The sequence below is a fragment of the Chanodichthys erythropterus genome, chromosome 23 (assembly GCF_024489055.1).
Source record: "Chanodichthys erythropterus isolate Z2021 chromosome 23, ASM2448905v1, whole genome shotgun sequence".
NCBI classification, from domain to species: domain Eukaryota; kingdom Metazoa; phylum Chordata; class Actinopteri; order Cypriniformes; family Xenocyprididae; genus Chanodichthys; species Chanodichthys erythropterus.
Genome location: NC_090243.1, coordinates 32547289 through 32561661, shown reverse-complemented (window position 1 = coordinate 32561661; position 14373 = coordinate 32547289). Strand labels below are relative to the sequence as shown.

At 37.3% G+C, this 14373-nt stretch overlaps 2 protein-coding genes across 23 annotated transcripts in view; one reads left to right on the top strand and one right to left on the bottom strand.

Annotated features, from left to right (window-relative positions):
• mppe1 (metallophosphoesterase 1) overlaps positions 1-14373 on the top strand; it is a 323001-nt gene that overhangs the window by 242616 nt on the left and 66012 nt on the right. For 3 of the 19 annotated variants that reach the window (XM_067377831.1, XM_067377830.1, XM_067377829.1), the window contains 2 exons: positions 1556-1582; positions 9700-10642. The exons of 2 other annotated variants lie outside the window; for them this stretch is intronic. In XM_067377831.1, the coding sequence (XP_067233932.1) occupies positions 1556-1582; positions 9700-9882 (210 nt within the window). In that variant the 3' untranslated portion in view covers positions 9883-10642. 14 more of the 19 variants (XM_067377838.1, XM_067377837.1, XM_067377820.1 and 11 more) reach the window with 12 other exon arrangements.
• The window catches only part of gnal (guanine nucleotide binding protein (G protein), alpha activating activity polypeptide, olfactory type), a 213864-nt gene continuing 210336 nt past the window's right edge, over positions 10846-14373 (bottom strand). Inside the window, exons 11-12 of one of the 4 annotated variants that reach the window (XM_067377813.1) lie at positions 13568-13635; positions 10846-13250 (exon numbers count right to left, since the gene is read on the bottom strand). In XM_067377813.1, coding sequence (XP_067233914.1) covers positions 13104-13250; positions 13568-13635 — 215 coding nt within the window. In that variant the 3' untranslated portion in view covers positions 10846-13103. The remainder of the gene's footprint in view (positions 13251-13567; positions 13636-14373) is intronic. The other 3 variants (XM_067377814.1, XM_067377815.1, XM_067377816.1) reach the window with 3 other exon arrangements.

Below are 14373 nucleotides of genomic sequence, written 5' to 3'. Positions count from 1 at the left end.
TCTTGAGGCAAAGTTGTTCAGCATGAGGAGATCTATCAAATGATATGCATTTTATGAAACACCATGTGATTACCGAGGCGTAAAACTCGTTAGCGCCAACTTGTGGCCGATTTCTTTCAAAATTCTTACAGACCTCTAGGACCATGAGTTGAACATGCCCATTGAGTTTCGTTCCGATCGGCCTCCGTTAACCTGGTCTAATAGGTGCTCAAACTTCATTGGCCGATGGCGGCCATGTTTTTTGAGATACGCCAATGTCCTCATAGACCATCATGCCCCCTTGGACCAAGACACTGCATGCCAAATTTCAAGTCGATTGGACTAACGGTTGCTTAGTTACAGACGTGTTTATGTTTTTTTCAAGTTATAGCGCCACCTAATGCCCAATCGACGAGATTTTTTTATCGTGACCAAAGAATGAGCCCATACACATGTGTACAGAGTTTGGTGCAAATATCTCATTTCGTTCTCGAGTTATAGCCATTTTAGTAAAAGTGGCTCCGCCCTTAACGTACGTTTTGGCGCCCCTTCGTGACCGTGAATCAAAATTTCAACTTTTTTTCGATAATTATTGATATTCAGACTCCAGAGAACATTTCTGCACTGGTTTGGTTCCGATCGGACAAAAAACCAGGGACTAGTTCGCAAAAGTAGGTTTTTGACATAATTCAAAATGGCGGGAAAACGGGACCTCGGAGAGCAAATCTGATCTTCTACGCTTGTCACCGCCTTGACGCAAGGATTCCAAATATGTAATTCTTTTAATCTACGACAAACGGTTTAGGAGTTATGAGCCATTTTGCGCATTTGATCGCTGTAGCGCCACCTATTGGCCGATTTGGGTCATACTTTGTCAACCTCTCCTCGATTTTTGTACTATCATCTGACAAAGTTTCAAGTCTCTAGGCCTTACGGTTTGGGCTGCACGATGCGTTTTACGGCAGAAGAAAAAGAATAATAATAATAATAATAATAATAATAATAAAAATCAGCACAATAACAATAGGGTTTCAGCACTACGTGCTTGAACCCCTAATAATAATAATAAAAATCAGCACAATAACAATAGGGTTTCAGCACTACGTGCTTGAACCCCTAATAATAATAATAATAAAAATCCTAACAATTACAATAGGGTTTCAGCACTTCGTGCTTGAACCCCTAATAAAAATCAGCACAATAACAATAGGGTTTCAGCACTACGTGCTTGAACCCCTAATTAAAGCTGCAAGCAGCATTTACCGGGGTTCAAGCATTTAAGACCTTTAAGCAGATATGCATAAAAAGATATTTTAAAGTTTGAAAGATATTTAAGTTTTATTTAGCAAGCATGTCACCACTTAAATCACAGATGAACAGCTATGATATATGCTAAACCAAACACAGAGAAAGAAAAGGCTTAAACAATAATACGCATGCTTACTCATACACACACACACACCACTTATTAGGTTCACTTTCATTCTGTGTCAAAACAGTATCTGTTTTGTGTTTCAAGTATATTTCCATGTTCACTACATTAATTAAACGTGCTTACAAACACATTTTGTTGCAGATATGGATATTTGAAATCAATAATGAGGTAAGAAAATGCTTATTCCAGGTTTTCCCTTTAAAAATCATCATTTTCAGGTCTCAATGTAATTGTAATGTTGTATTATTGCAAAAAAACATATGTCAGATGAACAAATGAAGAGGTAAACCTTGACAAAATGTGATTTGTAATGATATAATAAGGATTTATATAGTTTAAAAGAGATTGGAAAAACCTTGAAATCTTGAACTATATTAGTGGCCTTCTACTGCCATCTGGTGGCAAATGACAATTTCAGGACATACAAAACATATGAACATTGTCATTCAACACATTTTTAACTGTTAAAGTTAGCTATTGTCCCGATCTCCATGAAATTGCTTGTTTAGAGTCATGTCACACGTCCTTGCTTATTTTCAGAAAGATCTGAGCATTCCTTGGAGAGATATATGGCTTTCAGGGACACTTGGTGAAGGCCACATTTTGAAATGACCCTTTTATATCCACTAATGCAAAAGTTCAACTTTTTTTGATCATTATTAAACAACAGAGTCCAGAGAATTGTACTGCATTGGTTTTATTCAGATTGAGCAAAAAACCTGATTAGTATGCAAAAGTAGGTTTTTAAAATATTCTTGAATGAACAATTTGATTGGCAAAATAAATGATGGGTAACAAAATGTTTACTCCAAGTCTCCTTAAAGTTTCACATAATGTGGCAAAATTGTCATTAATACTTCAACCGAAATTAAGTGATGCATTTTGACAAAATGTGATTGTAATCATTAATAATGATTTTATCAAGTCTAAATATGGATTATAGAACAATATGACAACTTTAACCAGCAGGTGGCAGCAAAGGACCAGTCATTAGCCTACTTTCATGGTCTGGTTTTGGTTTTGTACATTTTCCATGACTGCATTAAACATGTTTACACACACATTGTTGTAGATATTTGAAATACATGATAGGTAAGAAAATCTTAGTGCAAGTCTTGTCTTTCTGACAACAGAATAATGAATGAATGATAAATGGGAATTTGGTTTTTCGCTTATATCTCGGGAACAGGACATCGAAAAATTCTGAAACTCAGAGGGTAGATAGTGCTCAACAGGCCCTGTGGAACGAGACCATCGCGGGGACAGTGAGTGTTGGGGGTCGGGAGTTACGCCTGGTCTAATGCGTATCTTTTTGTGCTTATATCTCAAGAACGCTCAGGCCAAATTGCACCAAACTCGAATCGAATCTAGTCGGGGAAAGGGCCTTTCCAACGAGCCCTTCCCCAAGGTCCTAGGAGGTAGGGCTCGGGAGTTACGGCCGTTTAAAGTCGGGGGTCCCGCGAACTAGCGATCCGCGGGGGGGCGTCCCCGAGGCCCGCGACGGATGTGGCCGCTCAAGGGCCCGGAGGGGACCTTGCCATCCGAGTTTGAGCTCGCGGGGACTTTCGGTTCCTGAGTTAGAAGCAAAAATGTACCGGGATTGTGACGTCATTGGCGGCCGCCATTTTAAAACGCGCCCGCTGGTTTTTGGCTAATATCTCGGCGACAATTCAATGAAAATGCCTGAAATTCATAATGTGGACAGACTTCATCTAGACGGTTCGAATGAGCCCGGTGCTGGCTGGATTGGTTGAGATTTCGTTTATAAACATAGGAATATTGTCATTTTTCATCTTTTTAACTGTTATAACTTCTATACCTGTTGCCCAATCTCCACAAAATTTGTCATGCTTATTTAGAACAATATTTGGCATATGCTCACTTATTTTCGTGAAGTTCCGAGTTTTCGTTTAGGATTTATAGGCAATGTTTCATCAACCAGTTGCCTGGATTTAATAAATAAGAAGCAAATATAGCAGACAATATAATGGAGGTGCTGGCGCGATCACTTGCACTTGAACTGGAGCGTGTCTTATAGGCTAAATGAACTGAAACTCAGCATATAGGCTGCTTACCTCACAGACATGAGAAAAATATCTATAGAAAGCTTGAAATGTCTACGAAATAATTAAAAACAAAAAGAAATAGGTGACTCTGATTACGTAATCAAATGAACACAATCCGAATGAAATGTGCATTCTTTTTCTAGGCGCGTCCAGTTGCCTATGCGGAGATGATGAGAGTCAGCAATGTCAACTTCATCTTTGCAGCGGACACTGATTCAGAAAACATTTCTTTATTAATAAACAATTAAAATGCCTCTCTGCTGTTTTTGTCACATTCATAATCATTACATTTGCTGGTTCTTTATGGCAAGCTTTATGCGTGCGCTTGAGTGCTATATTGCCTATATTACGTAAATGTTCATTATTATGGTTTATACTCTCCAATATTTAAGAAATTAAATTAATATAAATGTGATTAGTCAACTAATGGCATAAATGAACTACTACTAGTCGACTAGAAAAACTTATTTCACATATTTTCAAAGTCACAGCATGTCACAAAGGGTATTCTGGTTTGAGCTCGCGCTCCACTCGCATGATCTGACACGCACACACACACACACACACACTGAGCATCCCACATTATTATCAGTTTAAAATTATATTTGTGTATGACTAACCTTATTTCTTTACAACAAAATGCTTTGCAGGTCTATCATCTATAGTCACACATCAATCATCTTCAGTTAGCATGTGTCCCATCCCATATGGCCTTCTGGAGACTGAGACTGGGATGGGCCAGCCCCCCTCGCAGGCGCGGTCCCAGATAATAACTCGTTGTATGCGGGGAAAGCGGGCTGAGAGCGCTCTGAAATATCATCGTTCTCATCAGCCACATCTTGCTCATCATGGCTTGAAGCAAGGAGTGTGCTCATTGCGGGATCAGATGATGTTACTCATTATCCGGCAGCTCGCTCTCGACAGCCGCGAAAGAATGAGAAATGTTCATACCTCTCTTGAATTCATCCACTCCATCTGAGATCCCCACAGCTTCAGTCTCCTACTCGCCTCGGCAGCAGTTGGTCCAGAACCGCGAGGCACAGGTGGCTGGCCCAATTCCCTTGAGAAAAGGGACAGACAAGAGCAAAGCTTCCTAATAGGAAGGCGCTCAGAATGTACACAAACAGCCAACTATACAAACACAAACTATTAATTAAAAACTTAACAGTACAGTTCCAGTCCCCTCCTAACAATAACCAAGTAGTATCATCAAATTTTTGAAGTGCTTTATCTATCAAATTCTCTTACTCTTTACAACCCCTTATTTGGAGCATACACATTCACTATACAACAAAGACATGGTCCCCATACTGTACTTTTAGTAATAGTACCCTTCCTTTTTCAATCTCTTCAGTATATAAAATATTGACATTCAAGCCTTTTTTAAAGGGGAGTATCACACAGTTTCTTCCAATCTCATGTAAATCTTGAGTACCTATAGAGTAGTATTGCATCCTTCATATCTCTTTACAGAGTCTTTCCGAAAAAAGCAGAGCTCTTGGAGGCGTACCTGCCATGGGCAGAGCTGAAGAGACACAAGCGCGCACAGCTTTTGCGTAAAGATCATCTGCAAGCTGTGACATCATTATAAATAAAAAGGGAACAAAAAACGTTTGTGTTATTTACATTCTATGCACTTGTGCGCTGATTGCCAACAAAACACAGACATCTGATGGAGTTTTACTCACCACTTGCGATCTGCAAATCCAGCACCGAACTGGGAGTTGTTTACAAAGCATTCATCACCGAAATTCCAGGAACAAAGATAAAAAAAAATACTTGCCAGTTAGCTGTGCATTTAAACAATACCCTTACAGACAAATCTTCCTTGACTAACTCTTAGAGCTCCATCCAAGGATAACACTACCTATTATTTGATGAGTTCAATCAATCCTACCACCACAGGAAATTATTTAAAATAACTTACCTGTGATCAAGGATGACCTCTCTGTTCCCATTTCCATTTTTCTTGGTAATATCCCGGACGAGCCCCCAAACTCTTTTCCTTTTGGCTCAGTTAGATCCAGACTTCACTGAATGATTTAGGGGTGCATTTTCAATTACTGTTTGTAAACACAACATTCAAACTTGGCCCCTCCTTGCAGGGAGAACACTGCCAGAAGCGCACACCCGTTCCCCGATGTCATATCAGTTTCACACACAGAAAAACTGACTCAAGAGATTACCTATGGAAAGATGAGTAATGAGCTGTTTTGCAAATTTATTTCTTTTTTTAAATATTTATTATGCATAAATAGCATTTTTTTGTGTACATGAATGAACAGTTTAGTTAATACTTAGATGACAAGTTGTTATTTGACAAGTTTGTTATTATTGCGAGCGAGTTTAGCCATCTTCAGTCTAGGTCGCTAATAAAAATTACGTGTCATTGTAAAAACTTGTTATTGTAAAAACTATAATGCTTAGTAATCTGTCTAGTTACAGATAATTAATAAGAAAACAGCAAAAATAGATGTTTTTATGTAGCGGAGCCTCCTGAGATTTAGGCACAATAAAGTTCGACCCTCACCAGCACCGCATGTCATTATTTGCTGGGGTTACACACCCACTGGACAAAGTTTGCAGCCCAGAAACATCTTGAGCACAGCTATTCAAGAAGAAAATAAGAAAAAACATGCACAGGGCAGTGTCTCAGTAGACACAAACACTACTAGTCCTAGTCCTACTCTCCTAGGGTTTTTTTTTCCACCCCTGGAAGTCAGCCGACATTGGCTTAATGTAGCACCATCTTGTATATGTTACATATTACCACGCTTGTTTGTACAGTTTATTTTTAACCACTTCCCTTTTTTCTGTGCTTCTAATATGTAAAGCTGCTTTGAAACAATTACCAATTGTAAAAGCGCTATATAAATAAATTTGACTTGACTTGACTACCATTAGGGCTGGGACAGTAAATTGATGCATCACTCGTTTCTGAGATTTTCCGAATTCATCGTGATTCTCTCTTGGATCGATTCTGAGCTTAGTTTATAAGAGCAGATGGCGCTCTAGTTTTTAATTGCATGCTCAAATGCTCATGAAGAAGAGCACTCGTGTTCGGCTGAGTCTGAGAATTTACTTGCACCTCAGAATGCTTTTATAACATGAAATTAATGTAATCAGATCACTTCAAACACCCTTTTGTTTAAACCTTTTCAAACTTTATGAATGATTTTTATAGAAGGTTAAAGTGGTGTGTGTAAGGAATTGGAAGCAAGCAGAGTACAGCTGTTTCTAAATCACGCAGTGCCATCTGCTGTTAAAAACTAAGCTCAGAATCAATTCCAGAGAGAATTGCAATGTATTCAGAAAACCTCAGAAACGATCCAGAATCATTTCTCGATTCGCAATGCATCGATTTATTGTCCCAGCCATAACCACCACACATTTCTAGTGGATAATCATTGAGATGTATTATTTTTGTATGAGTGTTTTTTTTTTTCTTCAAAACTCCTGCATAGTGCAACTTTCAAGGGGCTCTATGTAAGATTTTTACTTTAAAAAAGCATAAAAATTACCCCAATATGTATGCAGATATTTAGGAAACATGCTAAGTTCACCTACTTGTTTCTCAGAAAAACAATGGTAGCTACAGCCAGATATTCTACTTTGAGAATGTGCATTCCGTGTCGGAATGTCTGTCTTTGTTTTGGTCTGTGCAAAACCATGTGCTCTCAGTTTATCCAATAGTATTTCGACATCACAGGTTGCCAGTTGGCGGAAAACACCGCGTATTGCAACCATGGAAACCAGCAAACAAACTGGGTCAGAATCAGGCAATAACGTCAGCTGCACGTTCCCGCTCTCTTCTCTGTCACGGTGAAGTGACACACACCCGCACGAGCGTCTCCTCTCTCTCTCTCTCTCTCTCTCTCTCTCTCTCTCTTTCTCTCGTCTCATTCGCTCCGGTTAAGTAGTGCTTGTATTGCGCATAATTTTAGTCATTCCCGCAGGTTTCGCACTCACACCAAAAGCGCGCGCACTACTGATCTATATATGTAAAGCGAACAATCCACGCTCAGTCTCAGAGACAGAAGTCAAACAGAGTCACAACACAAGTACCAAAATAAGCACCTTCCTGCGCTTAAACTGTCAAATACATACAAAAGTATGTCAAAACCAGTGGCACAGGCAATCTTGGCGAGTACACAGATAAACACTGTCAGTTTTTAATTGTTAAATAGCTAAGAAAGTGAACCCATGTTGTGTGTGACAATATTGGGTGCGTTGAACACCGTTCATAAACTCTTAAAGGGAAAGCAGTCCAATATTCCTGCTGCTGTCTGTCATGTTAATCAAAGAACAAAAGACAAAGAAAATCACTTTCTGCTCTTGATTGAATATGTTTTATAACTTTAATGGTAAGAATTATTTACAATAAAGACTACAGAAATGAAGGTAACCAATGCAAAATAACACAGTGTGTTATTTTACATTTGATTACTTTAATTTCTGTAGTATTTCTTACCTGAATAAAAACCCAGTTAACACAAAAAAAAAAGGCCCCGTCCACACGGAGATGCGTTTCTGTGAAACCGCACAAATTTTTTATCGGATAGGCGTTTCGTCCACACGGATCAGGCTTTTTCAAACAGCGAAACCACTATTTTTTGAAACCGGGTCCCAGAGTGGATAAATTTGAAAACGCCGTCTTTGCGTTATCATGTGGACAGGGCAATGCGTATATTTTCTGAAACTATGATGTCATCACCCCACGTGTCGAACCTAGTCAGACGCGCTAACACCACAAAACAGCACCAACAACAGCAATAGCAGACTCTACATGCTTGTGTTCATGCTGCAGAAGCTACTGAGCCAAAATAAAGCGTTATTTCAACAACGCTGTACTGTTCGTTCAAACCGCTGCCGGCGGGAGGGTCAAAGTAAATGACTAGTTGTGGCAACCAATCTGAATCCTCTCAAGCGAGGACCTCTACATTCCGGTTGGTTGCCGCCGAACAACATAACTCATTACCATGAAATTGACTTGATTTCAACTCTCCTCGATGCTCGGATTTCAACTTTCCGGATGCCCGGAGCCGCCGTCTCTCATTGAAAATGAATGACTTCCTGTCACTTTGACCTTCTCGCTGCTGGCGGTGTGAACAAGTCTCCTTCGCTGCTTTAAGTGCATTTCTGTGACAGAATTACAGCGCCACATAATGGTCTGGCATGTATACTACATCATTTTGAGCCATTTCACTGGTTTCGTGTGGATGCGGATATTTCTTGATACAGCGTCGTGTGGACGGGATTTTTTTTTTTAGAACGAGGACAAAAAAAAGATCGGATTGGGGTAAGCTCCGGCTTTGTGTGGACGGGCCCTTAGTTTCATAGCTCTCTTTATTCTATTGCAAATATTTGAGTTGTTTATATTTTATTAGTGACTTTTACTTTTTTTTTTTTTTTTTATCTGCTTTGAAGAAATCAGCCAAAAATCTGTATCGGCCGATCACACTAACAAAAAATCGGAATTGGCCAAGAAAATTGCAAAAGCTGGCAACCCGCTTCTTTGAACGAGGGGGCGGGCCAAACAATATTTTGAATTTGGACTGCACTACCTATTTTGAACACTGGGTGTCATTCCTACATAGAGCCCCTTGCACTACATTGTTGGAGAATCTAACTAGCTAGTTGCTCATCTGTCATTAAAACTGTTGTTAGTGATGTCACGTATGTGGTGAATGATGACTTCTCCTAATTGGTTCAAGATCACCAAATCACCAAAATATCAAGGCAAATTTGATGGCTTATGTCATGGTTTCTCTCTTTTTTTTTTTTTTTCTTTACCCTTCATAAGGCAGATATACAGAAAATGTCACTGTATGAAATGGATTTCAGTAGTGTTCTTTTTTTTTTTTTTTAAGGAATGCACAATTAGCACAATAGGTCAATAATCATTTGTTTTAGTTTAAATTTGTATTATACTTTGTACTTTTCCTGCAATAATAATAAAAAAAAGTCATACATGTTAAAATGATGTGAATAAGTGAAATATAATTTGTTAACTGGTCCTGGTTTCATGCAATGAACTGCTGTCACAGTGTTTTACTGATGTATGCAAGTTCATCTGCATTTACACCAAACCTGAGTGGTTACGTAATATAAGATGTTAAAAGAAAAATTCTTGGAGAGTTTCAGGAATTATAGCCCACTAATATAAGGAAATTTAACTGATATTTTACTAAATGTTGTATATTCTGTCACTTCCTGTAGGGAATGTTCTCCAGGTCCAACTTCAGGTTGTCAAAGTGTTTTTTGCCAGAGGAGAGGAGTGTGTTGGCGCTTTACTGCACCAGCTGTCTGATCATTGCACTGATAACACTCATCCATCTAAAGATGTTCAGAAGATCACTGCACTTGACAAATAGCTTTCTAGCGAAGTACAAGCCTTTGTAACATGCACAAAACACAGGTTTTTTTTTAAAAGACGCAGCTGTAGTAACTCAGAAGCTCTGAGTTCATGTTCACAGAAACAAGCAAATGTTGAGAATCAGCGAGTTTCCTGGTTTGGATGTTCCAAACCCATGACTTTTCTTTGAATGACTTTTCATGCACAATTAAAACTGTGAAGTAGTATTTTATTGTTAGTATTATTTTTCAATTTCTAATTTGCATTGGTCAAAACTCTCAGCAAAACAGAAATAACTGGCACCAATTTTTAATGTTCACACAAAAATGCATTCAATGATCATATCTCCCAAAAACTCTTGTCATTCATACCACCTGTAAAACTATTTATTTGCAGCACATTTTTCAATTGTTTAATAGGCTGCTTTAAACACATTAATATATATATATATATATAAATCAAAAATTATACAGCAATTATATTGAAATATACAAAACATTTACAATATTCCAAAGATGGCTAATTGCAGTTACTGACTACTACTTTTTTTTTAATATATTTTCAGCCCTGGTTTTTCAAGATTGTTGTTGTTTGTACTATATGCATAAATGCAAAACATGCAAAAACCAAACTGCAGCATTTCTATTACATATGCTTTATTAAAAAGGTGTTATTTGTATTCTGTTATGACATTAATTTATGTGAAAAATCATTTAATAAAACCAAATTGCATCATTTCTATTACATATGCTTTATTAAAAAGGTGTTATTTGTATTCTGTTATGACATTAATTTATGTGAAAAATCATTTAATAAAACTACGTAATGTAATGCTCTGTTAGTGGTGCTGTTTTTTTTTTGTTTTTTTTAAAGTTAGTGCATTATTGTTGAACTAGCTATGTTTTGGTGATTTGAGCAAGTTTTGGATAATCAATATTTGCTGATTATCAAATGAAAAAACAACAAAAAAAAACAATTCAATTCAAAGGCAAACAAGTTTCTTTTAGAGGTATTTTATTTGCAAAATTACATTTCTTCCCACATCTCCATTTTAAACAAAGACTAAGGTCTTCTAATGTGCCTCGTTATTAAAATATTCATTAAGAAATGAAAAAGAAAGAAATCTTATAATCCTTGAAAGCCAGACACATTTTTTTTTATTATTATTTTTAATATTTCTTTATTGTCACTCATAATTTTAGTTTCTGAAATAAGTTTGAACATGTAAAAGCTGCAGAGGAGAGAAAATAAAGCCTATCTACCAGTGTTACAGCCACTCACAGCCTAAAGTTACGTCACACACTGTCCCTGCACTTCACCAGTTAAGAAGTGAACCGCAAAAGTACAGTCAAGGATCCAAATTAACAATTTATGGGGGATTTTGCATGGACTCAAGTGCGTAGGTTTTAAATATGAGGAATCTTATATTAATCTTTTGAATACACAAATGACATTTTTGATCTTTCATGGTTATTTCTGTACATCTGATTTACAAATGATGAAAAATATTAAAATTTTTGGGTGCACTATTATTTTAACTTATGATTACTGCCCCACTGGTGAGTGACAGACTGTATGGACCCACTCAAGCTGTGAGGTTTACACTATCAGTGCTCACATTCACAATGCCAGCGCAGTCAGCATGCGCTCAGGGCGGCCAGTAAGAAATCGCTAGTCTTACTTCCTCATTCTTTCTATATTATGCATTTGTATATGCATAGCTATACATACAACCTCGCTAAACATTCATAAATATGTATACATTTAGGCACACATATTATTATGAATAATTGTACATATATATTTATAGAATATATGTTTTCACTTTTTTATAAATGTATATGTACACATAAGAGCGCAGATTTACAGTACAATGTGGTATAGTATCTGCATGCGTATGTGCGCACACATGCAATCACACATATCTACACACTTTCACCGGCACGACCCTGCGTACAGTCTGCATATACGCGGCTTCTAAAAATGTGCCCTACCTGAAACAACAGGAGGACAAAATTTTGGAAATTTGAAAAGATTTCCAATGTTTTAAAGCTGAGTCCGTTTGACGAAAACAGAAATTCAAAGAAAGAATTTTAAGACATATTGTATTTGCAGTTTCTGAACAAAGTGGTTAATTTTGCATATTGTATACAATATTTTTTTACCCAATTTTTTTTCATTTTATAGTAAAAGACATTAAGTAGCTTTATAAACCAGAAAAACTCAGTCTACAGATTTCCCATCAGCACGCTGTGCTGCATGTAATATTTGACATCAAGCTGTACAGTGCTGTCCAATCACACATACTTCATCCTCATTTACAGGTACAGCCATATTCAAAGGCACAAAGAGCTTCTACAAGTCAAAGTTTTGTCTTTCTTGTTGAAGTTATACAAAATAACATTTTGCAGTCCTGTACAAGATTGAGCGACCTTGCACATTTTTAGGATTAACAAAACAAACCCCCTAAAAATATATTGTTTTTTTTTTTTTTTCATCTATATTTAGGACTACCTCCCAAATGGGGATTACCCATTGTAAAGGAGGCATATGTTGGCCAGTGGCGGTTCTCCCAAGATGGACGCCTGCTGCTGAAAAATGCAAATTCCACAGGCCCCTGCTCCTTTTCTACGCTCTGTGCTCTTTAATTGGTTACAAACTCCTATCTAGCCCTGAAGTCCTTTCTGCACGCTTTGCAGAAAAAAAGGCAATTAAAAATGAAACTAAACTAAAAAAGGTGGAAAAAAAAGGATAAATATAGAGGTGCTACATTGTGAATTTTGCCTCCTGCAAAATTAAACCCTTCATGTACCCCTTCACTCCTATGTCAAGTACTCCAATATCCCCTTCATTAGATGGAGGGGAAAGGTCAAAGGTAAGACCACCCTGACACAGGTCACAGGTTACCACAAGTTTCCATTACATCAGCTGGTCTAACCACATTTAATCTAACATTATCTAAAGCCAGCCAATGTTGAAAAACTAAATAAAATATAAAGAAAGGAATGACCTGGGAGTGATACAAACACAAACTAGTACTAATTTTATCTTATACACACACACACATTCATAGCATTCATCCCTCTCTCCCTTCAGATCTCATGTATAGACTAAAATAAATTAAAAAAGGAAAGCAAACAAACAAGTGAAATGCAGAAGGAGGGGGGGGGGGGGGGCATTACAACATTGTCACTCTTCAGTAGTTCAGCCCATGTGATGTGGGACTGGAAAAGTGTTGATTGGAGGAGCAACCGATCCAGGTAGCCAATCACAAGAGTTCATACTGCCGCAGGTGCATCCTCTGAATAATGTCACGACAGTCATTGAATACACGGCGGATGTTTTCCGTGTCCACGGCACAGGTGAAGTGAGGATAGCAGTAGTGTTTGTCTGTGCCACTCGCCGTGCTGATTTTCTGTGAATTCATGCAAACACACACACACAGTCCAGGCAGTTACAGTATTATACCAACAATATGAATAACAAATGGGTAGCTGACATGCAGAACAGTAATTAAAAATAGTAAAAAGCTTTATAGAAATGATGACTAGACTAGACTAGAAAGAAGTCCCATTTTACACATTTTCTCTTTTAACTTTAATTATATATAGCAAAGCAATTTATTGTTCAAATGTGTACTACAGCTCATGCACATCTGTTATACCAACATTGATAGTGTCTTAAGATAGTGAAAATAAGAAAAATAAAGTGAGTAAAAACAATTATTTATACCAAAAATTCATCTCGGATAAAAAACTTTGCCCTGGACACTTTCGGATCTTCTCCTGGGTCAGGGGTTGCTGTGCATACAAAGAAAACAGATTATTGTTTAATGTATGCAAGGCCATTGGAACAATTTGAAAAATGGAAGGGGGCATATTTAGGTAAGGGTTCTTACATTTTTTCCAAAGTCAAATTAAACTTTTCAAGCATTTTCAAGGTGCATTTTCAAGCTTTTACAACAACGCAGCTGTAGTAAATTGCATATTTACATACATATATGGACTTCATCACATTGAATCAGATGTTGCATTTGCAGAACATAACATTGTTCAGATAGACTTTTAAAGTTAATTTAGCTTAAACAAACTGAACATGCAATGTTGGCCTAATTTCTTTTTATATAGGTCAAAAGGGCAGACTGATCACACTATAGCCACACACACATTGAGTGGCAAGTGAGACTTGAGTGGAGTCATCTTCATTTTATAAGAAAGGCAAAAGCAATAATGTCCCCCATAATTGTCCCCCAGTCAGAATTAATTAGTTTTTTTTTTTTTTTTTATAAAGACTTAAATGAAATTAGAATTATTTTGTATTATTTATTAGAAATTTATTTGCTTAATCTTTTTCATATCTTTATATGTTTCTGTTTAGAAACTCAATGCAGCTAAAGCCACAACTTCTAAGCATCCAGTCTTGTAACTGCAAACCCATTCATGTTCTGTCTCCCCCTGAACACATTCACACCTAACTTCCTTCTGTGATCTGATGTTGCTTCTTATCACAGAATGAGAAAGAAAACATATTAATTTATA